This window comes from Chenopodium quinoa, unplaced genomic scaffold (genome assembly GCF_001683475.1).
Source record: "Chenopodium quinoa cultivar QQ74 unplaced genomic scaffold, ASM168347v1, whole genome shotgun sequence".
Classification (NCBI taxonomy): domain Eukaryota; kingdom Viridiplantae; phylum Streptophyta; class Magnoliopsida; order Caryophyllales; family Amaranthaceae; genus Chenopodium; species Chenopodium quinoa.
In genome coordinates this window covers 474404-500491 of record NW_018745461.1, presented here as the reverse complement: position 1 = coordinate 500491, position 26088 = coordinate 474404, and the positions used below count along the sequence as shown (strand labels likewise).

The 26088-nt window shown below is 34.6% G+C and overlaps 4 protein-coding genes across 5 annotated transcripts; 2 read left to right on the top strand and 2 right to left on the bottom strand.

Annotated features, from left to right (window-relative positions):
• Positions 1 to 7744: 7744 nt before the first annotated feature.
• Positions 7745 to 14546, bottom strand: LOC110714852. Its single transcript, XM_021893401.1, has 12 exons — positions 14192 to 14546; positions 14004 to 14109; positions 13822 to 13885; positions 13169 to 13270; positions 13023 to 13087; positions 12678 to 12773; positions 12418 to 12497; positions 12041 to 12257; positions 10555 to 10610; positions 9839 to 9967; positions 8350 to 8533; positions 7745 to 7910 (listed from the first exon to the last, which is right to left on the bottom strand). The coding sequence occupies exons 1-12, from the start codon at positions 14212 to 14214 to the stop codon at positions 7803 to 7805; spliced, it is 1230 nt and encodes a 409-aa protein (XP_021749093.1). The 5' UTR covers positions 14215 to 14546; the 3' UTR covers positions 7745 to 7802.
• A 668-nt stretch (positions 14547 to 15214) lies between these two features.
• On the bottom strand, positions 15215 to 17497 carry LOC110714853 (DNA-directed RNA polymerases II, IV and V subunit 11). Its single transcript, XM_021893402.1, has 5 exons — positions 17346 to 17497; positions 17144 to 17233; positions 16952 to 17030; positions 15900 to 15995; positions 15215 to 15597 (listed from the first exon to the last, which is right to left on the bottom strand). The coding sequence occupies exons 1-5, from the start codon at positions 17396 to 17398 to the stop codon at positions 15565 to 15567; spliced, it is 351 nt and encodes a 116-aa protein (XP_021749094.1). The 5' UTR covers positions 17399 to 17497; the 3' UTR covers positions 15215 to 15564.
• Positions 17498 to 18488: 991 nt separating this feature from the next.
• Positions 18489 to 20646, top strand: LOC110714856 (60S ribosomal protein L23A-like). Its single transcript, XM_021893404.1, has 3 exons — positions 18489 to 18643; positions 19627 to 19987; positions 20331 to 20646. The coding sequence occupies exons 1-3, from the start codon at positions 18625 to 18627 to the stop codon at positions 20413 to 20415; spliced, it is 465 nt and encodes a 154-aa protein (XP_021749096.1). The 5' UTR covers positions 18489 to 18624; the 3' UTR covers positions 20416 to 20646.
• Positions 20647 to 22883: 2237 nt separating this feature from the next.
• LOC110714857 (cation/H(+) antiporter 28-like) lies at positions 22884 to 25554 on the top strand. 2 transcript variants are annotated; one of them, XM_021893405.1, is made up of 2 exons: positions 22884 to 24685; positions 24754 to 25554. In XM_021893405.1, exons 1-2 carry the CDS (start codon positions 24143 to 24145, stop codon positions 25339 to 25341), a joined length of 1131 nt encoding a protein of 376 aa, XP_021749097.1. In that variant the 5' UTR covers positions 22884 to 24142; the 3' UTR covers positions 25342 to 25554. Both variants share the same exon structure in this region; 1 of them encodes a protein (XP_021749097.1).
• Positions 25555 to 26088: the final 534 nt, after the last annotated feature.

Below are 26088 nucleotides of genomic sequence, written 5' to 3'. Positions count from 1 at the left end.
ACAATAATAATATTAATATTGGTATAAATAATAATAATATTGGTAATTATAGAGAGGATTTTTGAAGAGAAAAATATAGTAGAAAGAAATGGATTTTCAAAGTTGAAGAAAGTATATCAATATGGGTGTCTATTTATAGAGGGGAAAAAAATAGAGCCGTTGGTAATTTTTTTTTTTTTTGATTTGTATTTTATAAAATATATCCGTTGTATTATTACAACGGATTTATTTAAAACAATGAACACGTGTCAAGCAGCGGCTGGGCCAAGTGGCGCGCTCCCAGCCGCTACTTTCTATTTTTTTTTTCTGCCCGTTAATAAGCAAAACGACGTCGTTTTGCAACATGAAACAGCAAAACGACGTCGTTTTGTATGAATATCAGTGGAAAATTTTGGTGGGGCCCACAGCGAATTATTTCGTCCAGCTGCTCGCTCCTGCAATCGAACGCATGACCACTCATCATGAACAATTATAGAGTTTGCCATTAAGCCACCACCTTATTTGTTCACTCATTGTGAACTATTAAAATTTTCACCATTAACGCTGCTCTAAGTTAGCTAGTTTTTTTTTTTTTTTTTTTCCACCATTTTTTTCCGCTACGTAGGTTTGAGGTTGTGACTTGTGAATATGTTTCGGAAAATAAATGAAAAATATTGGTTATGGCAAAAATCTAGAAAGGCAGATCCCTGATGGAATGAGAAACAAAGCAAATTTGTGCAGTATTTTCTGAACCTTTTTACATCCCCCTTAGTTTAATGGGTTAATTACATTTGTTAAGAGATTAAAAATCTTATGAAGCTAGTAAAGAAATATTATTTAACTCGTATTTTCGAATGTTTTATCAAATTTTAACATACTCTTATAATACGAGTAGCTTTTATTATATGTCCATGTGTGTCCATGTAGAATCATGTTGTCCATGTGTGTCCAACATATGATACATACAAGTACATGATTATGTATGCACACATGATACATTTAATGTGTCAACTAGATTTCTTATAATCGTAATGTAAGGGATATGCATATTAAGTTTTGATTATTATAATTGAATTTCCTGAAATTTTTAGAGTAAGTATTAATATGCATAGTATACAACGGGCCAAATAGTCAATAGTAATGAATTTGAATTATCAACTTAAACATTCATTTGTGATGGTTAAGAGTTAAGACTTGAGAAGGCTTCTTAATTTCTTTATAAGAAATAATGGCACATGCCACCTAAAGTGTCTTTAATAGCTTTAGGTCATCCCTTAGCAAGTAGGAGTAAAATAATAGCAGCCATGGAAGCCCATAAAGAATAGTCATAGAAAATCTTGATTTGAATAAGGATCCGAATTGAGCTTGAAATTGAAAAAAAACATTACGTAAGTGTCTCGTTTTGCGTATAAAAATGTATCAATTTGTGTGCAACTAGTTTTTGTAGTAAATCAAGGCGCTTACGTTAATTTTTTTTGTCAATTTCAAGCTCAATTTGTTTTTTAGAGCAACTCCAACGACAAGCTACTTTAATAATTAGCTTGACATGCCACATAAGCTTTTAAGCTAATTGTTATTGTAGCTACTTTGAACTCCAATGGCTAGCTATTAGCATACAATCTAAATGAATTTCACATCATTTTTTAACTTTTTAGATTTCATTTAATTAATTCTATTACATATTTTTTTGGTAAGTTTTTCTCCAATCAAAGCTAATTTGCTTAGCCAAGCTAATTGCATTTTCTATCTCCAACGGTGAAGCTAATAGCTCGGAATTATTTAATATTGCAAGCAAGTCCATAGCTACAACCATTGGAGTTGCTCTTAAATGGCTAAAATGAATCTAAACAGTGTAAAATTAGGACTAGCTTGCAATTTATGAAACTAATAAATAATTAGCTTAACCATTGGAATTGCATTACCAAATTAGCTGGGCAAAGCTATTTGCTTAGCTAAGATAATTAGCTTAGCAAATTGTGGGAATTAAAAAAAATTAAAAAAAATAAAAAAATTTATTGAAAATTAGCTTAACCATTGTGGGATTAATTAGCTACAAGGTAGATTAGCTTTGCAATCCTAGGTGGCATGGCAAGCTAATTTCACAATTAGCTTACCATTGGAGTTGCTCTAAAACCTTCCCGAAATATTTTTGACACGCAAATCGATGAAAAATAGAATTGGATTGCAATTTACAATTCATTACGGGGTATTAGGCTTGCAATTTGCAATTTTTTTAAATGCCTGCAATTTGTAAAATACAAAGTTTAAATTGCTGTAATTGACCAATTTTTCTTAAATAAAAAAATAAATGGATATTTCACCAAATGCCACTGACAAATTTAAAAATTCATCAAATGCCATCGCACTTTTCAGAATTCACCAAATGCCACTCAGTTTTTTAAAAATTCACCGAGTGCCATTAATGACCAACGACCGTTAACTCCGTTAGTCATTAGGGGTTATCATGACACATGTCATGATATTATTGGTCCATTTATCTTTATTAATAAAAATTAAAAAAAAAAGCTGAAAATAATTAGAAAATAATTATAAAAAAAAAACAGAAAATTAAAATAAAAAAAACCCCAAAATTTTCCCAGCCACCCCTACCACCGCCAAACCCTAGCCCCTCCCCTTATATCGCCGGAAAACGGCCGGCCACCACCTTAACCACCGAAAATCGACCGGCCGGCCCTTTTGCGCCCCACCTGACCCACCGTCGACCCCAAAAACCACCCACACAAACTTCCCCGACCCTGTAAAACCTAAAATTAACCCCAGACCCTAGCCCCACCGTGACCTCAACCACCTCGCCACCCCTACCACCAGCCAGACGAGGCCCAGAGCAGCCAGATTTGCCGCGCCATTCTCCAACTCGGAGCTGCTTTCCAACCCTCCCCTATCCGTTTACCCACCACAACCATTAACGAAATCAAGGTTGTGAAGAGGAGGAGGGCCAAAATCGCCAAGTTAGAAGGGGATAAGGGTCGAAATCGGAGCGTGGGGAAGGGGAGGTAGCCGGAAAAGGGATTGGGGAAGGGAAGGGGGCTGGGATCGGGACAGAGAAAGGATTTTGAAGGTTGAGGACTGGGTTTCGTGGCGGTGGGGAGGGAGTTTCGTGCTGGTGGGGAGGGAGTTTCGTGGGAGGGGGAGGGGGAGGAACGATGTCGGCGCTGCGAGGGATCTTCTAGGTGGTCGGCGCAGCGGGAGAGCTTCTTGGGCGGCGTCGGTGCTGTGGGACAACATAATCCAGTAGATGGGACGGCGGGAACGACGGCGGGGAGGGTGGTTGTGGCTGATGGGGGTTTTGGCTGGTCGGGGTTTTTGAAATAATTTTGGGTTTTTTTTTTAATTTTCTGATTTTTTTTTTTATTTTATATTTTCAGTTTTTTTTTTAATTTTTATTAATAAAGATAAATGGACCAATAATATCATGACATGTGTCATGATAACCCCTAATGACTAACGGAGTTAACGGCCGTTGGTCATTAATAGCACTCGGTGAATTTTTAAAAAACTGAGTGGCATTTGGTGAATTCTGAAAAGTGCGATGACATTTGATGAATTTTTAAATTTATCAGTGGCATTTGGTGAAATATCCGAAAAATAAATTAAAAATAAATTAACTCTATTTTCATTATTTTGGGGAAATTTCTCTCTCCTCTTTCCTATACGGCTATATCCCCTGCACTTTGAACATTAAAGATGTAAGATTCCGACAATCATCTCTTTTCCGGTGACCTCATATAAATTCCAAATCTTTTTCTCAATTTTTTCTGCGCTATCTTTGTTGTATTCCAACTTCATATTAACTCCTTCCCTCAGTTTGAAGATTCACTATCCTAAATTTGAAGGTTAGTAATTTTACTCTGATGATCTTGTTCAAATCAAGTGTTTATTTTCATCTGGGCATGTGTTATTTTCTGCAATCATCAAAGTTTAGTTGAATAATTTTGCCTTTAAACATTGATTTGAGTAATGGGTAGTGATTGATTTTTGAGAGCAACATAAAATTATTACATGAATTATGATTCCTACTCCATTAAAGAGAAAAAAATGGAGTGAGACTGAGGAAAAAACACTAATTGATAGATATGGAGAGCTGATCTTAAATGGGAATTTGGGAAAGATGAAAACTAGGGAGAAAAAATTTAGACCCATTGCTTTTTATGTGAACTCAATGCACCATGATAGGGACCCAATTGCATTTCCATGGCAATGGACATGGAAAGATGTGTCCACCAAGGTGCAAAACATGAGGCATCAGTATTTGCTGGTTAAGCAAAAGATTAAGAAGCCGGATTCGGATTCGCCTTTGGGGTGCAATTTGGAGGAATTTGATTGGGATGATGGTGTTTCACATTGGTCAAATTTTCTAAGGTACAAGGAGGTATTTGGGGATGTGCCTCTTGTTTTTAGTAGTAATCATGATGACTCTATGTTGGGAACGGTTAATAATGATGAGAATGGTGGAGGGTTTTGTGGGAGTAGTCATATGATGGAGTTTGGCCATTTAGGTCATTCAGGAGAGGAGGATTTTGCCGCGGGGATTGATGGTGGGGAAGACGGGGTCTTGAGTCTTGGTTTTGAGTATGATGGGGAGGAAGGAGAAGAGAATATTAACAATAGTAGTAACCGTTTAAAGAATGATGGTGATGAAGAGTTAGCATATGAAGAGGTTGAGGCTAATGGTGTGGGGTTGAGAAAGAAGAAGAAGGTAATTAAGGGGTTTGAGAAGAAGGCTTGGAGTTTCTTAGCAAATCAATTGGGACAATTGAGGGAAATGGAAATGCGTTTTGACCAAAAGGAGATAGAAAGGGATCGAGAGAGGCAAAGGAAGGAAAATTTGCTTGTAGAGCGTGAGAGAGAAAGGGAAAAGATGTGGCAAGAGAGGGATAGAGAAAGGGCAAAGAGGGAGAAGAATATGGAGGAGCTGAGGAAGCAAACATTAGAAGAATGGGAAGCCATGGAAAAGGAATGTGAAGAAAGGGAGAGCAGAAGAAGAGAGGAGCTGTTGATTCAGGAGAGGGAATGGGAAGAGAGGATGACTTTGAGGAGGTCTGAATGGAAAAAAAGGATGGATGACATGTTGAATCAGCATCGAGCTGAAATGGGCCAGATTCAGTCCCGGATACTGCATGAACAACAAAATCTCACAACTCAGTTGCTCACAATTGTTTCACAGTGGTCAGGCCATCCTAGTGGGCTCTCTGATCATGCAGGAACGAGCAGTCATTATCTGTCACAAGTGATGCCTAATATGCACCATGTGAACGGCATGGTTCATGATGATACTAGGGTTGAAGGAGACAATCAAGATGATCAATTTATAGTCGATTGATGATCCTGATTCTTCTGCCCCTTTTTGCAGCTGTAGTCCAGGGCAGATACATTTCATATATGCGGGGATATTTGCCATGGCAAAATGTAGAGTAAGAGAATTCGGCTGTAACATTGTAAATTGATTTGTCTTTATGAATTCTCAGTTAAGATGGAAATAAATTTTCTTGTTTCCTTTTTTCATTCTTTGTTATATTAACTGACAAACTCAAAGTATATACACTTTATTTTTCTCCAATCTCTGTCCTTGTTTTTATAAAACAAGAACAGTAAATAAGGAATAGTATATACAAAACCTGTGAAATACATACTGGAAAGGGAAAGCGTCAAACAATTGTGTGATCTCTTTTGTTGGTCCGCTATACAAGGCAAACACACCCTTTACTCAGACACAATAGCTGCATATACTATTTTGGATGTCCTAAAAATAGTTGTCACCTTTCTTATATTAGTAATGGTATGATTGAATTTCTCAGATGCCCAAACTTGTTGATTTATGTGGAACATGAGAATAACCAACTATTAAGGTCTTTCGCTGAAGTTATGTCTTTTTTTAGTTGCTATAGCTTTGTGTTGATCTCTTCATGTTTTTACTGTTCTAGTTTGTTTGTTTTAATATTTGGATGCAAAATGTAATTAGTTGGTTTATTAATATGTAATTGTCTTTGGAGCAATGACTTGCTATCACCTATGATACGTTTCAATTTTTTACAAAATAATTTTATAGAATTGCTGGATTTGCCAATAAGATATACGAAGTATAACGTAATGATCCCATAATTGAATTCTACTTGAGCTTGTCATGTTTCTGTGTTGTCATTCTCTATAGTGCAACTTAGTAGTTTATGGGAGAATATCGTAGTTATACTTTATGTGTAATTTCTAGAATCACCTTTCATTCAATGCTCTTAGCAAATTTGGGTTATATAGCGAATCTATCTCGTTGGTTTTGTACTGTAGCGGAATTTGCTTCTGGATTAGTGGATGTCTTTCCTCTTTGCATAAGTAGAGTTTTGTTCTGTTTGCTGTTTGAGGTTGTAATGTTTGAAGAATACCTTTCTTTTGTAACTTGAGTTTATCCTCATTTACCAAAGTACTATTTCTTGCAACTTATCTTGTTAATAGGTAAAGGGTTGCCATATTATATTAGCTAGTCCCGGATGCATTAGTTGCTTGATTGTTTTCTGTGTTTCATGCGAAAATTTCTGTGTTTTGCTTTTGACAGAAATTTCTCTGCAAGTTTTCTTAGTATATTGATAACAATAAAGCTTTTACTATACACTAACCAGTCTAACCCCTGGGAGAGTGTAGTTTTGTACTGCTACTACAGCTATTTTCAGTATGTCATGCTTTAAACTTTCAATACTAAAAGCAGCAAGTGTTTCCTCAGCTATTGACCAAACCCAATCAACCAAATTAGACCCATTTCTTTTGCCTTTGTGTTAAACTTCATATATCTTTGATATTGCTCACTGAGCACAACTCATAATCAAACCGAAACTAAACAAGAGCCAAACACATTTTTTGAATTACTAGCTCCAATCTTAAGAACCAGTCTATTAATTTTTTATTTTTTTTTTTTTTTTTTTACCAGTCTATCAAATCATGAGCGAAGAAATTGTATATTGAGACAAACAATTGAGGATTGTTGTTGACTAAATTTGTACACGATACTACGATAGGGGCTACATTCAGCCATTAAGAAGAAAGTAATACATCTAAGTTGATGCCAATATCAGAAATGTACCAACATCAAAGAAAAGGTGTTGACAACATACAAGGAAACAACTCGCAGCACTTCATAAAGTATCATTAAGCATTTTTCTGATCCAGCATTTTGCATTTTCAAATCAACGCAACAATTAGCTACTTGGATTTGAACTTCAAAAGAAATGTATAGCAGAGTCTCAAGTGACCCAAGCTATTCCATAAAAACATAGAACATGGCTTCAACGTGCTTGCTTAACTTCATAAAATGTTCATCATTCAAGCATAGATAAGAGTACTATAATGCATGTGTGAACTGACCTACAAATTACAGCCTGTTATAGAATATACATTCTTCTACATACTAAACCATATTCAATAAACTGAGATTGAGATGATCAAAACCATCCCAGCTCCTGAGTGCATTACTCAGCATCTGAACGATCCTGTCTGCATTTTGAAGGAATCACCTCAAATCCCCATCTTGCTTCTACAAAAAACATACATTCATAAACAAATTGATATAAGCCATACAACTACGTACTGAACATAACCTGCTTATACTTAGACAGTGCGGGAAACCAGTCAGAACACAGTGCTTGTCTAAGGGCAGAATAGCTATAATCGTCATCTGAAAGAAACTTCAGGGCTTCATGGATGACTTTAAACAAGAATTTTGCAACTTGCAAGGCTGAAACTTGGAAAAGGTCAGTCTTACCCATTAACGTAGTGGTGGACGACTGGATTCCAAGGGCCATGGTATTCATGATAGTATATTAAAGGTGAGGTTCTAGGCGTATTTTCTCCATAATTATCTCTTCAATGCCATCCACAAAACTTGTTATGCTTTTCCGTATAGTTAAATCAAATGAATTTGCCACCTCCTGCAGCACAAAAAGTGTGAAATTTTATGGAAACATTTTTTATTATTACTGTTTTTTTTTTTCCTCTTATCAATCAATCAAAGCCTTAATCCCATAAGTGGTAATTTTATATAAACATAAAAGCTTTTTTTGTAACCAAACTTTTTTTGTCAATTTATCCTTATTATTACATCTAAACATGCATAGTAACATGATTTATCATTGTGCTTAAAAAAAACATGCAGAAGTATCTTAGGTTAAGTGATTCAAATGCAAAATAGATTATCCTACCACCCTAAGTTATAGTCTCACTTGCAGTTCTAGGGTATGCTACACTTCCTGAGGTATCAATCAGGTAACTTTCAATGATAGTAACGCCAAAAACTTTTGCTTCAATACACATACCAAGACTCATTCTAGGAGATAGGAATAATAGAAACTGAGTAAAAAAACTAATTACCTCAACTTTAGAAAACAAACTCAAAGAAATATCTTCTGCATTCTGATTAGTACTCCGGAAAGAGATTAGTTTAAGTGGGGAAATTGATAGTGGCCAACCCTGAGAAGGCTTTATAAAGGCGTCTATCCCACCATTCATGTGAGCAACGATTAACTCGTCCTTGTCCAAATACTCAAATGAATGCCTGCAACAGGCAAATAGAAGAAACGTAAATAAGAAACATTTGATACAACTGGGTGCAACATTTCTACAATTGGTATGATTCATGATCTGCTAATATGTATATTACGAAATTTTAACCTTCTAGGTCACAGTTTAACCATTTTACCCTCTAAACAAGGCTCTTCAATCATCAAAAAGGGTATATACATTGACATTTAATTTTTTGCTTTACACCAACATGACTTCAAGCCAGATTGTGACTACAAGAAGCAAAGGTGACTTTGAGCCAGATATCAAAGTATTAGACATCAGGTGAATGCATTTCCATGACATTTCCTTGTGTTAGGCAGCAAACATAAGCTCGATCATTATCAACTACTGCTGAATGCCCTATTGCTCTTGATGTCTCCTTTCAATTTTCTCTTCTTTTCTAGCAATGAAGGTGAGTCAGAAGTTTAGAGATTTATCATTTCTATAGGCCAAAGATTTGAATACCTTAGCTAATGTACTCTCTGTCTTTCAAGTTTCACTTTCAATTAATCATAGCAGCAGATTCTCAGAGTGAATTTCAGTTTATTTTTCATCTATTCCTTGGATTGTTTCATAACTATTTTTATCATATTCTATATGGGACTAAGGCTTTGTTGTTATTGGTTCTGAAAAATGTAAAGGATTTTGCAATTAAAGATTAACTTTGTTAATGGTTAAGGACTTCAGGGCTCATCTATCTTGACTAAGAAGAGGGGGGGTGTTACTCGGCCCTGTCCATCCTTTTCTGACTTTGAAGTTAGAGAACATCACTAGGAAGAACCATATCTATATATCCTTTGATATGCTCTTTTCCTTTCTCATTTCTACATTGACTATCCTGCTTCAGATTTTCTCACACTTACTGTCCTTGGTTCCCCTTTTTCTACAAAATATAAAAAAAAAGACCGGAAATATCTCATGGTAAACAGCTAGTATCCACCCCTACATAGAAACAGAGCATTCATGAAAGCTTATGACACATTTAGGTCAAGCTTATGTTCTGAACCATGAAGCAGGTGATCACAAACTCCCTTGACAGTTGACAGCCATAGTGAACAAAGCTACAACAATCAGAAAATAAGGTGATCCCAATATTTCTGAAGTTTATATTTCTATCTTTTGCTGATGATTAGATAACAGGAAAATTACACCTGCCTGGTTTACTTATCAGGTGTAGTTTACTTGTTAAATTAGAATGAGTGAAGTACCTGCTTTTATTTGAATGATACCGATAATACACAACAATTATTATTTTAGGCATGTAGAGGTGCAGGAAAACTTGTTAAGTAAAAATCACCTGGACTTATTAGCAATCTTCACCATAAACCGTCTTAAAGTGCAAATGACGATTCTGTCTTGGACTTTCTGCAAAAACCATCCCAAGGAAGACCTTGTCTGGGGTACTGACAACACAGTAAATAATTTGCTGGCACAATGCAAGAAAACATGTCAAGTAAATTGCAAAATATGGAGTAAGAAATTCAAGTTACTCATACATCCACGTTGCATTATGACAGAAACTATGAATTTAATTTTAGAAAGAAAATTGGTTATGTGCAATTGTGCACAGATTTATCATAGATATCCTTAACCAGTTTACCAGGGATAGGTTGTAATATCCTTTAGTGTCATTTTCAGCAGTATCTGCAAACTTTGTTTATTATTCCTTATCCCATGATTAATATCTTTTGATGTCTTCTACAATAATAGAAACAAAATTATCCAATTTACCATCAAGAGATAACTCTAATAAAGGTAAATAAGTACTTCAACTTGCGGAAAGCATTATCTAAAATTAGAATTATGAGTCAAAATAACAAGAAAAAGTATAAAGGTTGTATAAAGGTTAACTGGGACAAGACAAAGGAAGAAAATTTGATATCATCACTCATGGAGCGCATACTCATTTTGGTGAATATAAGGGTTCAAATTTCTAAGTAGCTTCTCTCAAAAGTCATAAGAAATTGGAAATACTTGAGAGATGCAGTTGGATAGGTAATATTATTGACAAACCTGAAGGTGTTTGCAGCTTCAGCAATCTCCCCTATGTAAACATCATTTGGAAAAATCTGCAGACATCAGACAACATAGTAAATTATAAGTAATTTAAAGAATCCAGCATTTAATTTAGCTTCTCAACTTCACAAGGATACAGTACATCTGCCCTCAAAGAAAAGGATACAGTACATCTGAAAGGAATTGATTTTGAAATACACCAATAAAGCATGAGTCAAACCATTCCAAAGACAAGCCATGGCGGCATGGCATAAATATAGAAAAGAAGAAAATGAAGGGAATGCATAAGACAAGTTAAACATATTAATCAAATGGAAGACTCACATCTGCTTTTACCAGGTTTGTTATGCATAAACAAAGTTTGAAATAGGACATATCAAGAGAAAGGCAGTTTTTCCCTATCAGGCATATATGTTAAGCACCTGTAATTGTAACATAATAAGAAATGCAGCCTTCCCTCTTCTCAGAACCCTCATTGATTCAGTTCAACTTTTTGTCAGGTCAGGGTGGGAGGGGGAGGGGGATGAGGAGATTGATTTTTATTAAAAAGAAAAAAGAAAGAAAGAAAAAAAGGATACAGTAAGCCTGTGGAGTCCAACAACATTTAAGATTTAGAAAGTTTTCGATGGTATATGGTGAATTAAGCTTTAACTCAGTGATATATGGTGAAAAATCCGTAAGATTTAACCAACAATAAAATAAAATAAAAATATCCATACACGAGACCATAGCAAAGCAAGAAAAACAAACAAGTTCCTATGAAGGCACTAGCAATAAATTTATTAATTCTATTCTTAGAAATATGAAATGCCATTAAAGTAAACTAGCATAACATCATAGGCTACTAAATTTCCAAAAACCAGCATACATTGTCTGAAATGTATGAATAAACCAGTAGCACAAATCCAACAACCCCCCCCCCCCCCTCTCTCTCTCTCTCTCCCAACTAAAAGATAGAAAGATATCACGTAGCTAAAGCAAGGCCCAATCTCAATTCTCAAGTTGCAAAAACTGATAAATTTACAATTATATTTGAATTTTGAATTAGTGATTCATCTATGATGTTTAATTATCCACATCAGCTGTCCAAACAAAAACCATGCAACTTATGTAGGTAGAAAGGATCCCAGGAAAGAAGGCATGTTGCTAAATAAAGTAACCATTAATGATCTCAAAAGGCGCATGTTCAAAACAAGGTGGACCAGGTCCTAATATCCAAGATGCGAGCCAGGTGGAAACACAGGCCTGTAAATCCTGACACAACATAGTTTTTCTACTTATAGATACATAATACCAATTATATGGACAAACTGGCATATAGTAACAAATGACACCAGCATAACATTCTTTGAAAGACAATTTTGTGATTAGAACTGCACCAAGCCCATAAATATATTGAAGTTTTATCAATGTTATAAGCAAGGAGAATGATTTCACCAGAGCTACCTGAAATGAAATTATGAAATAGTTCATTAAGTTTTACCTCTACATTTTTAAGATCCATAGTCCCGTCAATGACCTCTACTAGTAACTCATGGTTCACTTCACACTGCTTGAAATTATCTTCAGAATTCAGCCGACACATCTCACCTTCAACATCTGGAATGTATGTCTTCAGTGACACCCTTATTATATTTCCTTCAAGGTCTATCACCTTCAAACCAGTTAATGCCTCCTCGATGTTTTCAATTATCTCAATCCTAAAATAAAAAAGAGAGATGATAAGACAAAGTTCAAGCCATGCAAGTCAAATACAACCTTAAGCCAGGGATTTTTTTTGCCATCTGTACAATCTGTAGACTAAGAGTACTACAAAGGTGAGGCAGTTGTTTTATATGGGATATAAAATTGTCCAGCCACCTTTTCAAGTTGAGGTCAAGATCCTCCAAGGACTTCAATGTCGCATTGTTCATCTCAATTTGATGTTTCAACTTCAAAACCTGGAAGATAAAAAGCCAAAAAAATAAACATACACATCGATAGTTGGTATCAATCAGTACCACACGTCCACACAGCATATATCGAGAATATACTTCCTCCACAAGTCACTGAAAATCAAATTGGTCAAGGCCAAACATAACTGGCTAGCACCATAATATTATGTCATGAAAGAAGTTAACCTTGAGGTAGTCTTCATGAAGTGCCTTTGCTTCAGGTTGACCCTCTCCAGATTTGATTTTATCATCATGTTCTGCTGTTTCTGCTAGCCCCAGTCCCTATGTTTAACCATATGACAATAAGCAAACACTTTGAGTTGGCATAGCCAGAGACAAATTTCTATTACAAGACCATTGGAATCAGGATATTCCATTACTCATAAGCAAGTTCAACTTGTTAAAATTTCAGGCTGAATGCTGAAGATATACGACTGTTAAAATTACAACACTACAACTGTATTTCAGGCAAATAATCATTAACCAGCACCAGTAGACCTTCTAATTGTGTGATTACTGTTGAAAACTCACCTCCAAACCAGTATGCTCCAAGAGATGGTGCAATGACTCAATATTACTTTCCAATTGACAAGTACCTAAAACAACCAAACCAATTAGCAAGCTGTTTGGTACCTATATCATGAAAATATTGACAAAAAATATATGCAGTTGCCCACCTTCCGTGTGCAATTTTTTAAGACTCTCGATTTCATTGGATAGAGACGCACTTTCAGCCTCTGTCGTCCTAAGATCATCTCTCAAAGAATCCATGTAAGCATCTGCAAGTATGATTCAGGTAAAAATCACATGAAAGCATTTGGTAGACATATCTACAATCCCTCTATATCATTGCAAAACGATTATATCATTTTATTGAGTATTTCATTTCAATAATTCTGCAATCATTATAACCCATACAGCTCATATCTTCATATTAGTAGCCTTGCCCGGCCCTCAAGCCTTCAATGAAGTATTTATTGTTACAATTGATATCCTTTGTTTAATAGGTTCACCAATCTTCGTCACATCTAAACACAAGACACTACATCCATCCTAAAACGCGTCACTATGACATACTTCTCACTTTTCCAAATAACCAAACCCCTTTATTTCCCCTAGCAAAGGAATTAAACTTGTTCAAATTTCATAAATTCCAAGTGTTTTTTTTAAAATACAATGCACTTCAACAGGTTATAACTGATTCTTCTCATGTTACGAAAATGAGCAAAACTTGCAAAATCAACACATAATCAACAACCCATTCCAGAAAAATGAAATGGGAATTCAGCATAACAACACCCAAGAATATAAAAATTAGAAATGTGCTAACCCAAATCTTCATCTTTGAAAAACCCAACATCAGAATGCTCTGAGACAATTTCTTTCACATTGGTCTGCATTAATTTCATATATTAACAGAAAAAAATTAAAAATTCAGAAAGCTAATCATAGCTCGAATCATAACAAATTAAATTACTACTAAATCAAAATAAAGTAAGAAGGATAGTAAACCTCTAGAGCTTGAACGCAATCTTGAAGAACAGTGTCAAAATCTGAAGAGGAAACTACGGAATTGGTAGCGGAATTTGAGAGGAAAGTGGATAATTCATCAATTCGACTGAGAATTTACAAAATGAAACAATATGAGTGAGAAAATCAGCGTTGAAAGTAAGGGGATAATTAGAGGAGAGAGAGATTACCTGCGAATAGTTTGGACCTCCATTATCAGTTGCTGAAATTGTTTCTGGGAAATGAGTTACGAACTTAAGATGCTCCCGCCGCTTTGGGGTTGCCCTCACCTTTCAAACTTCAAATTTGATCAAGCGCTTAACATTTACAAAATACTCTTTCAGTCTCTATTTGTTTTTGCCCACGTAGATTGTTTGTTAACAAAACGTCGTGTCCGTTTAGTTACTTACGTACACTTATTAAATAGAGTCATTACTCATTAAGGGTATGTTAAATTCAAAGTTTTTTTAGAAAACTAATTTCACTTCTTAGCTTAGTTTAACTTATACTCACTCAGTTTCTGTTTTTTTTTTTTTTTTTTTTTTTTTTTTTTTTTTTTTTTACAAATAATTGGTTCAAACATTAAAAATTTTGACCATAAATTCTCATTAATGTATAGAAATTATATATTAAAGTGGGTTCATGTTGGATTCGTCTTATTGTACATTATATTAATATCAAGTTTTTTATTATATATTCCATATGTTTCAAGATGTGTCTTAAAGACCGCAAAAGGTTAAATGGAGCAAAAAATAAAATAAAAAAGGAGTACAGAAATGGGTGCTCATTGATAAATAACTTTTTGCTAACTCTAACTTAAACTTAATATTTTGAGTTTTAGTTGAACATGAACTCTTCATTTCACCTCAAATACTCTTCATTTCAGACATCAGTATGATTATTGAACACTTCGCTTTTTGTTCATAATCGAAGTGAGTCCAAGGCCCAACAATCAAAATCATCAGTGGTATATAATTTTAGTTTATTGCTTTACTCAACATGAATATGTTGCAATTCAAAAGGCGGTTTTTTAATTGAATTAGTCTTTAGCTGAGACTTTCCCTTTGTAATTAGATGGTTTTCATGCCATTGAACTTCAAAATTTTCATTCACATGAGAACTCAAATCACCCAATCTACTCAAACTAGAAAGAGGGTGGCTACAAACAAGAGTTCGGACCCATTTAACTGTGCAATTTGAACAGAAAACTAGTATAAACGAATTAGTTAATACGTTTATAAACGCTTACCAAGTTTAGGATAACATGATGGTTAAGTAGGGTTCATTTGATTACTTATAAATCAAATGGTTAGTCGCTGAACATCACAAGGGAATGATTTACCAGTGAACCAGCAAATAGCATCTGTTAATAGGAGAACAGAGGCTGCACCCAAAAGTGGGATCTCCCTAGCTACAGCAATTGGGATTTTGACAAGCTAGCTAAAATATTCAAGTCTAAACCCACAAAATCTAAACAATCCAACTAGATACAAATCACTATACTACATTTCTTCGGATATCCATTGACACATCAAACATAGCATCACCCAACCCCTGTCTTGGATCAATAATCACTTGCAAACCTTGCCATCTCAGCCTACAAAATGCAAATATACATTTTAGATCATTAGCATTGAGTAATTTCCAACAGCACAACAATCTAAATCCGTTGTTGCCTAGAAGATATTGATACTGAACAAGATAATGTGTCTTTGAGATAAATAACACTCTAGAAAGTAGAAACACAAGTCAATTAGGCAGCTCATCCTTATAATCCATTTGCAATCCTCCAAAGATATCAATATTCAATAAGCTGTTACAAAACCTTATATAAAAAATCAACAGTGCATATGTTTATGAACATAGATTATTAAAATAGAGTACACGTGACTTTCTCACCTCAAATGCACCTTTCAAACAGTCAAGTTCCTTGTCTAGGTCATTGATCGCTTGGTTGTATGCCTGTGTTGGTGAAGACTGGCTTGTAGTGTGAATCTGCGCAGATAAAACAATCCATTTAACAATGCATGAGACATGTAAGGGGCTCAAGAATATTCAGATATCAATTCACAATAAGATGTAATCTAAAGCTTAGTCACCACTAATGAAATAAATGGCCTTTCAAGTCCTTAGCTAATCAGATATAAAAAAGTAATATACAAAAGTAGGATTAATAAACTGTGAGAACTACCAACTTCTGCAGAAACTCAGAAAATAGAAGCATAGCAGCATCATCCATCTTATTATTATTAATAGACTAAGGGTATTGAGAAGAGATGTGATGAGGTTAACACCCTTTCACCAATTCATAATAACAGAGACTAGCATAAACCTAGCACTCTAAAAGGCATGTAACGCAAGATTTAGTCTTAAAATAAACCAGAGACATAAAAGGAGGAACATAGTTTCAAGGCGTACGAGATAGGAAAACAATTCTAACAACAAGGCTTAATTGATTAAAGTTTCCATGAGAGAAACATCTCAAACTGATTGTTAAGGGAAAAAAAAGCCTTGTCGATAAACTCGATAATAAGAAATTAACCTCGCAAAGCATTCTCAAATATCATTTATCTTATGGGGCAAGCGGTCAACCCTAATACTTCCACTGCTCTAATTCTCAGAGCCAAACACAAATTCTGCTCTTTGACAACCCCGAGGGTTGCCGAGTAAATCTCCTGGGAAAAAAATCCACATATTGTACATGAGCTCATAAATTCTCCTTTAATCAAAATTTCCTTCAAATATCTCATATTTACCTCAGCTCTCACATTACACATAAATCATTAGCCTGAAACCATTCACTAAAATATACTACAAGTGCTAAATTACTTAATAATAACATCATAGAACAAGTTAAATCATCCACATTTTTCAAATTCAAGCTCCAAATTACAATTACAAATGCAGAAAACATAAATAATAATATTTAGTAGTTAATAGAAAAAACTAACCCTAACAAGAATTTTGTACTGAAGAGGGTGTGGAAGCTTGTAGCCGGCAAAAAGGACATTTGGGTCTCTGTGCAATTGCCTATACCATAACAATTTCAATCAGCAAAATCGATCAATTTAGGGTTTTAGAAATTAAAATTTTGGAATGAATTATTGTCAGATTATTGGGAGATTAATTAATTAATGAATTACATGCGGAGGATGTTGCCAATGGTGTGATCTTCTCTCTCAATGGTAAAAGAGGCGGCATTGATGATCTTCGTATCTCTCTCATACGAAACCCTAAAACAAGAAGAATCACCACAATTAACAACAGTTATCAAATTATTAAGAAATAAATTGTGATTATGAATGAAAAAACAAAGGGAACAAAAAATGAAGTAGGGAAAATTACTTCTTAACGCCTTCAGGAACGACGAATCTCTCGTATCGATCAGGAGCATTCATCTTTCTCTCTCTTCCCTGATGCTTTGTGAAAGAACAACTGTGTTCAACTCTGTTCTAAAATTCGAGGGGTTTAGAATTTTAGATGTGCCTTTATTTTCAGTAATTTTTAATGTACCTAGTTTAAGTTGTACTTTTATCTTTTAATTACCGTCCCTATTTAAGAAAATTACTCGATACACATTGGCTACATATGATGCCTTGTACTTTCAGTTTCGGCTAAGTATATTTGAGTGCAAACACAATCCTTAATCTATTACAGAGTATATTTGTGCACTTTTGATCATTTATCTATTAAATGTTTAATTTTGATCCTTCAATTTTCAATGAAGGAGTTTTCAAGCGATTAAACTTTGTCAACAATAGTTTAGGGACCTTAAAAGCTTAGTCAACATTAGTTTAGAGACTTTGAAAGCTTTGTCAATAATAGTTTAGAAGCCTTGAAAACTTTGTCATTAATAGTTTAGGGACATCATTTGCTTAGTCATCCATAGTTTATGGACTTTAACATTTAGGGTATGTTCACATTTACTGAACTGAGCTGAGCTGAACTAAACTGAACTGAGCTGAAATGAATATTTTAGGAGAGAGGGAAATTAGGAGCTGAACTGAACTGGAATAGTGGAATGAACTCATTTGAGCTGAATTGAACTGAACTTTAATGTTGATGATTACATGGAAAAAATGCTGACAAATAAAATGGTATAAGGACTATATTTTAGGAATTAAGTAGTTAAAAAAAGGAAATGGAGCACCCCGTGGAATTCCAATGAGAACACCTCATACTTCAACTACGAATCTGCTTACTTGGTCATTTTATACTCCCACCGATTTCCTTCTCTCTTCTCTTCTAATCACCCTATTTGTAATATGCAAATAATATTTCTATCATAATCGTCTCATTACATAATTTATTAATATCATGTTTTTATAATTTTGAAGATAAATAGGCATATGTATGACGGTTTTAAAACATGCTTTTAAAGACCGTGAAAAAACGTAATAAGGGATAGGGAGGGAAGGGACTGTGTTCCTAGACAACAATCGAGTAGGCCAGCCCAATAGAAACAACCAGTCTACAAACGAGATGAGCCCGTAAGATTTGTAAGACTCAAATAATAAAAAACTCAGCTCACTTACATAAACCCTACTTGCCTTACAACGCCGGATTCCATTCTCTCTCCTCAGGTTCTCCCTCTCGTAGATTTAGGGCTTCAATTTCAGCAGAGATGGCACCCCCTGCGAAAGGTATTGTTTTTCCTATTCTAATTTTTCATTTTCAATTTTTGGGCTATAATTGTTAATTACGTAGGAATACATGAGTTTTTTTTTTATTATATTTTGTTAATTGTTGATTCATTGATAATCAAAGTTGAATTTGGTTAATATAATTAAACTTTTAATCTTGTTATTGTTTTTGTTAATTCTGCTTTTATAAGCTTAATTAATGTTATGTGCTACTGTTAGTGATTATTAGAATGTATGCTGTTTCTTTGATAAACTAAGCTTTAGGTTTAACAATTTGTGCCTTATTTGTTATTTCTTTGCTCATATTTTTGGTAATGTGATATAATAAAATGGCGAATTTGATGTTAAGAAAGAGGGTTGAATTGGGTTGTTGGTACATTGAGTTATATATTGGGAAATTCTTATGGTTTTGTTCTGCTACTCTCGGTTTAATGCTTTTTGCTTAATAATGTGCTATGTTGGTCGTAGATGCATTACATTATGTCAGTTTGAGTGAGTTATTTTGGTTCAGAAAACTGAATATTGCTCTGCCACACCAAGTATAAGATCGCCGTGGTAATTGCTATTATTCGGGTTTAATCCCTTCTGCTTGATTGAGAGTTGGTTAGCTATGTGTAGGCGTATCGCTCTTGGTTCTGTAAGAGGATTCAGAGTTGTGCCAATGGCTTTCTCCTGTCATGCAATTGGATCTAATTCTTTATTGTGTTTGTTTAGGCTGACGATAGTTTGATAATTGATTTAATCAGTTAGTAAGTGATGCAAAAAAAAATTCCTTGATTAACCCTGCTATATTTATTAGTTTTTCATGAAATCCCTTTTTCCGGTTTTCAAATTGTTTAGTTATTTTATTACGGCCAGCTGCAGTGTTGCATTTCTAGAATTCTGGTTGTGTTACAAAAATACAAATTCTTTTTAGCTGTGATAAAATTGCAAGTATTACATTTTGAAACCTAGAAGGATACCTGACATCTTTTATCCGGCAGATGTAAAGAAGGCTGATCCCAAGGCACAGGCCTTGAAAGCTGCTAAAGCTGTGAAATCTGGCTCAAGTACCTTGAAGAAGAAGGCCAAGAAGATCAGGACCAAGGTTACTTTCCATAGGCCAAAGACATTGAAGAAGGACAGAAACCCTAAGTACCCTCGTATTAGTGCTACACCAAGAAATAAGTTGGATCATTACCGGATACTTAAATATCCCTTGACTACTGAGTCTGCAATGAAGAAGATTGAGGACAACAACACATTGGTTTTTATTGTTGACATCCGTTCTGACAAGAAGAAGATTAAGGCCGCCGTCAAGAAGATGTATGACATTCAGGCCAAGAAAGTGAATACCTTGATCAGGTGAACATTTCTGCTAATTAACTTGCTTCTCTTTGCTTCATGTTGTTATCTGTGTTTCCTTAATATTATGTTTTGATTCTCTCTTCACTCGTTAGGTTAAAAGTGTGTAACTGAGAAATTTATTCTACATAAATAACCTATTGTCTTGTTTATTTAAGGTTGAAAGACTTGCATACTGTTAAATATATTTTCTTGTGGCACTGATTTTTATCAGTGGAAGCCATACTAGTAGTTTTTATTATTCTGCTTGCTGATTTTTAGCTTGTCATCATTGACTAGGGTTTGCTGTAAGTCTGAAAGTTTCCTGTCATTCTAATTGTTATGATTAATTTCCTTTTTGCAGGCCTGATGGCACCAAGAAGGCGTATGTTCGTTTGACACCTGACTATGATGCCTTGGATGTTGCAAACAAGATTGGAATCATCTAATTTGTATTTTGCTCCATAGTTGTTCAAGTAGATGATCTCTGACATTTTTGATAGGAACGTATTCAATAGAAAAAAATATGAAGTTTTGTTTGATGTTGCAATGCTAAGCCGTAGCCTATGTTCTTATGGGTTCCTTTATTTGCTTTTTTAGAATGTGCCTGTATTTCAAAACGCCTTTTGGTTCCTAAATATATGGGTTCATCTACCAAAACTTGAAGAGCCTTCTCTCCAGCATTGTTCTTGATTATGACTGGCAAATGTAAGTTTATGGATTAAACAAAATTAGTGTTTGAATCAATGTTATTTAAAGATGTGAAAATGTGAGGTTATGCATGATAGGAGGCTTGTAGCAAGATTTCAATCAAGTGGAGTTTGAAGCAACTTGATTTATGCATATTAATCCTCCTAACATTACTCACTTTTGATGGCAATATTTATCTTTTTTTTTTCTTTTTTTTCTTTTCATATTGATCAATTTTTGATTTGTTTGGATATGAATTTATAAATTCTTTGTTAGTTAATTTGAGCAAATATATTGTCATTTGGATACTGTGTACTGAATAGTGCTCCTTAAAACCATAAAGGTCTTAGTAAATTCAAGCAACATTTTAAAAAAAATTGTGTTTAGATAAGAAGAATCACAAGACATCTAAATAGGTTGAGCTAGTCTAAAATATAGATGTCCGTATCCAATCTTCGCTCCAAGAAGATTTGTAGATTTTGACCATTTTGTTCCATGTCTATTACGGTACCAGTTTGATTTTGGACTGGTGCACAGTACTTGTGACATTGTCCTCATTTAATTACCATCAATGACCACATTAATCACTTGAATTTTTCACATTATCAAGTGTGAGTGTGTTACTAGACCTGACAATTCTGATCTGACTATAACGACCCGACCCGAATAATCCAACACGTGACCCAAAATTGACTTGAACCCGACTTGAAATGGAGTTGACCCGATGCCCAAAATGACTCGACGTGAAACCCAAACTTGACCTGACCCGAAGTGACACAACCTGATTTTAACCCGAATTGATTGACCCAAATCGACCTGACCCGACCCGAAGTGACCTGATTCTTGAAGTGAATAGGGTGAAATGGTTTATTACTTAGTTTAAGGCTTCTTTCTTTCCTAATAACTAATAAGTAATAGGCACACGATTTTACTTTATTTTTCTAACTATTTTTTGTAAGAGAATTTATTTGGTGACCCGACACAAACTTAGCCCGACCCGAATTGACTCAACCCGAAATTAACCCGACCCAAACTTAACCCGAAAAGTGGTCCTAAAAATTCACCCGACCCAAACTGACTCGACTTGACTCGAACTTGACTAGACCTAAACTTGACCTTAAACCCAAATTGACCCGACCAGACCCAAATATTTGCTGACCTGAAATTGACCTGACCCGAACGACCTGTTTTCCAAGTTTAAGTGTGATCGTATGAAACATTACACATCTACACATTCGAATTATAAGAAGAACTTAGAAATTCTTTTTTACTTTAAATGCACGAAATTCTCATTTTAGAGTTTAGTTCTTATCAGAATAAAACCCTTAGAGGCGTTAGAGCGTTAATACAAATTACTTACAAGAAAAGCACTTGAAGCAAGGAGATAATTAGTTAGAAGCCCAACTCAACAAAAAGGGTAAAAATAAATTAAATGAACTTTGTGCAATTAACAACATGTTGTTAAAATTTGACATATAAAATCAAGTATTTGTAAGTTACACGTGTAAAATTCTCCTATATATAAAACTTAAAACATAATTAACAAAACATTTGTTGATCTGGGATGATTAACATGCCTAAACAATCTAAGATGATTTACAGCTTGCACATTTAATGTTTCTCTGTCTTCTTCCCATTTATCTCTCATATTCTATTAACCCTTTTGAGCATTCTGCAGCAATTTTTTTGCTTTCTTCTTGATTCACCTTTTCATATTATCAAAAATCTCGACTTTTTATTAATTGGGTATTTAATTAATTTCCTTGTTTTCGGTGATTAAAATTAAAATTACAATTATTGTTGGCGAAATTACGAAGGAATATCTATCTTCTATTTCTATGTACGTTTATGATCCAAAAAAGCCAATCATTTACATTACACATGATTTAATTTGGCCATTACACTTCTTTGAAAAGTTTATTGGGTAAGCAAGTATAAGATAAATGGTATACATTTGAGAGACACAAGCTAAGGAAAGGCTCGAAAGAAAATGGATGACAGTAACACAAATTGTAATGATACAATTTCAAATGTTGCTTCATCCATTACTTGCTTCATCTTTTTGCTAGCACTTTGTCATGGATTACATATCTCTTTGAAGCCTCTTTCGCAACCTAGAATCATCTCAGAAACTGTTGTATGTCTTCATCTATTCCTCTTTTTTTCTATTTATTTGTCTTGTATATTAGAGGACCAACTCAACCAAAAGCTTAAGCGGATGGTTGAGGCTCAGGAATATGTTTTATACTCTATCATTATATATATGAATAAGAATTGTATTACTTATAAAATAATTTTGCATATGAAAAAAACGCAGGTGGGTTTAATTTTAGGCAATTTAAATATTGTGAGGACAAAGCTATTGAGTTCAGAAAGTAACGGATTGCAAAACATGAGATTCTTAACAGATTTTGGAATGACGCTATACATGTTTGCTTTGGGGCTTGAGATGGATCCCATGGTGCTTTTTCGCATACCTAAAAGAGAGGCTGTAGTTGCATATACCGGGATGTTGTTTACATTTATTTTAACGTATAGCTTAACTCCAATCCTAAAATATGCAATAAATTCAAACATTGAATTTAATGTTACTTTGGCAATACTCCTATCAAGTACAGGATCCCCATTATTAACTCGTGTGCTTACAGATCTTAAGATTGGTAAATCCGAAATTGGCAAATTTGCCATTTCTGCAGCCGTTTACTCTGAGTTGATAACAATATTATTCATTTGCGTTGGATATGTCATCTTCCAGCCTGAAAGTGGGTTCCAAATACGCAGAAGAATACTTCAAAGGCCTGATAAACATGATCTTCTACATGGTCCCAGACTCGTCCCTCTTGCTATGTCAGTGTTGTTACAAATCATTATAACATTAGTGGCAGGACCTCTTATTCTGAGTTGGGTTAATAATGCTAACCCCTATGGAAAGACACTTAAAGGCTCACATTTAGTGCTCTCTGTTGCATTTGCAGTGTTTGTTGGTTGCATTTCACCACTTACCGGCTTTAGTCCTGTGCTTAGTGCCTTTATTACCGGAGTGTTTTTACCGCGACAAGGGAGAATTTCACAGTATATTGTTAGTAAAGTGAATTACCTCTTAACTTTTTTGTTTTTCCCATACTTTTTTGTGTGGGTTGGATCAGAAGCACAATTTGATCGATTTGAAATTCGAACATTAAGCTCTTGGGAAAAGTTGTTTGGTTTTTTTGCTGTCGGAACAATTGGGAAAGTCATTGGTGCTCTTCTATCTGGGTTTCTTTTTGGAATTCAATGGCGTGATTCTATAATGCTTGCATCACTTTTGAATGTCAAAGGCCATTTACACATGTATCTCACTATTGTTGCTATGAAGGTATGTGTTATTAACTTTGACCTTATTAATTATATTGAATAGTTGAAAAAGAATTACATAAATTCTCATGTAATGGGTGTTTGCAGAAAGACATTATTACTTATTCTACGTGTATTGGGTTGCTATTAGCAATGCTCCTTAAGATTGTATACATCCCAATGGTGGCACAATACATCATTCAACATGCTAGATTACGCTTGTCAAAGCAACCTTTAGCACTACAATGGCAGAATCCTAGTGAAGAGCTTCGAATCCTATTATGCTTCCATGGACCCGAAAATGTTCCTTGTGCCATTAATTTCATGGAGATCTCCAAGGGGACAGGTGACCCAGGCATATTAGTATATGCTACTGACATTGTACAACTCACAGACCAAATTGCTGACACATTAATTCCAGGAGAGATGGATGATGTAGAGGTGACAGATTCAAAAGTAATCCAAATCAGAGATCAAATCACCACTGCACTACAAGAGTATACTGACAATTACGGAGATGGTATCACCCTTCGTAGAGCCATGGCCTTAGCCACTTACAACACCATGCACCAAGAAATTTGCAACTTAGCAGAGGATTCAATAATTAGCTTAATAGTTCTTCCGTTCCATAATAGTCCTCCAATTGATCAACATACAGATTACAAACTTGCAGGATTTAGATATGTTAATCGCAAGGTAATGCTTGATTTCTTTGTTAATATATGTTAATCCTATTTCACTTTTGCTGATGGAGTATATATTAGGTACTTCGCAATGCCCCATGCTCTATAGCAATCATGGTGGATCGAGGTTTTGGTGCAAGCAACCAAATATTGAAGTCATTAAGTAGCACTTTGAATACTGTCGTTATATTTATTGGAGGCAAAGATGATAGAGAAGCACTAGCCTATGCAGGACGTATCGCTTACCGGCGTGGAGTGAAGCTGACAGTCATGAGATTTCTAGTAGATACTGATGTAGAGAATAATAATAATAATACGAGAAAAACATATCAACAAGAACAAGAGATGGAGCTTGATGATGAATGCTTTGCAAAATTTTATGAGAAGCATGTTGCAGGAGGAAATGTGTCATACCTTGAGAAACATTTGGTGAATTCAGCACAAGCCTTCACTACATTACAATCAATTGAAGGGCAATATGGACTTTTCATTGTGGGCCGAGGAGGTCGGGTCAATTCAATGTTGACAATGGGGATGAATGATTGGGAGCAATGTCCAGAATTAGGGCCTTTAGGAGATATTTTATCTGGACCTAATTTTTCTACTACCGCCTCAATTTTGATTATTCAACAACACGACCCTAAACTTGAACCTAGGCGACCTGCATGACAATAATGTTGGTGTACACCGAACAATATTAGGGTAACTTTTAGCCAATTTAAGATAATGGGTAATTTTAAATCTAATATGATTTTATTGTAAATAGACAACGGGATATGTTTTATAAGGGTAATGGAATTACTTTTAATAATTACTAAGATTTGATTTCAAGTCATTTAAAGTATCTTACTTATTAAAAAACCATTGATAACTTTTATTTGTAATATTGAGTAACTTTTATTCATTTCAAGGATAATTTTGATCATTTTAAAATAACTTTATTTACAATAATCATTTCAACGGTACATGTACAATAATTATTGTACACCCAATATTTTTTTTAAATTTTTTTTTGTGCTCAACTATTTCTAGTCATAAAAAAATAAAAATAAAGCATAGCTACGCCTACTATTTTACTAGAAAACAATCTATGAAAAGAGAGAATAATTCATATACAATCCCATGATAGAAACCATATGTGAAAAACAAATTGACCATTTAAGAAAATAATTTCTAAAATGAATGTAAGAAAAGACCCCTTGTGGCAGTTTGGTAAAAAAAACTTACCCCGATGATAATTTTGTAAAAAAAAAAGCACCATGTACGACAATTTGGTAAAAACATTTATTTCAGATGACATTTAGACCAAAATTTCTATTTTTTTTTTCCGACAAACACTTTTAAAACTCTAATTTATTTCGTTTTTGGGTTTTTAAAATTTATTTTTCCCACAAAAATTTGTTAAATTCGATACCA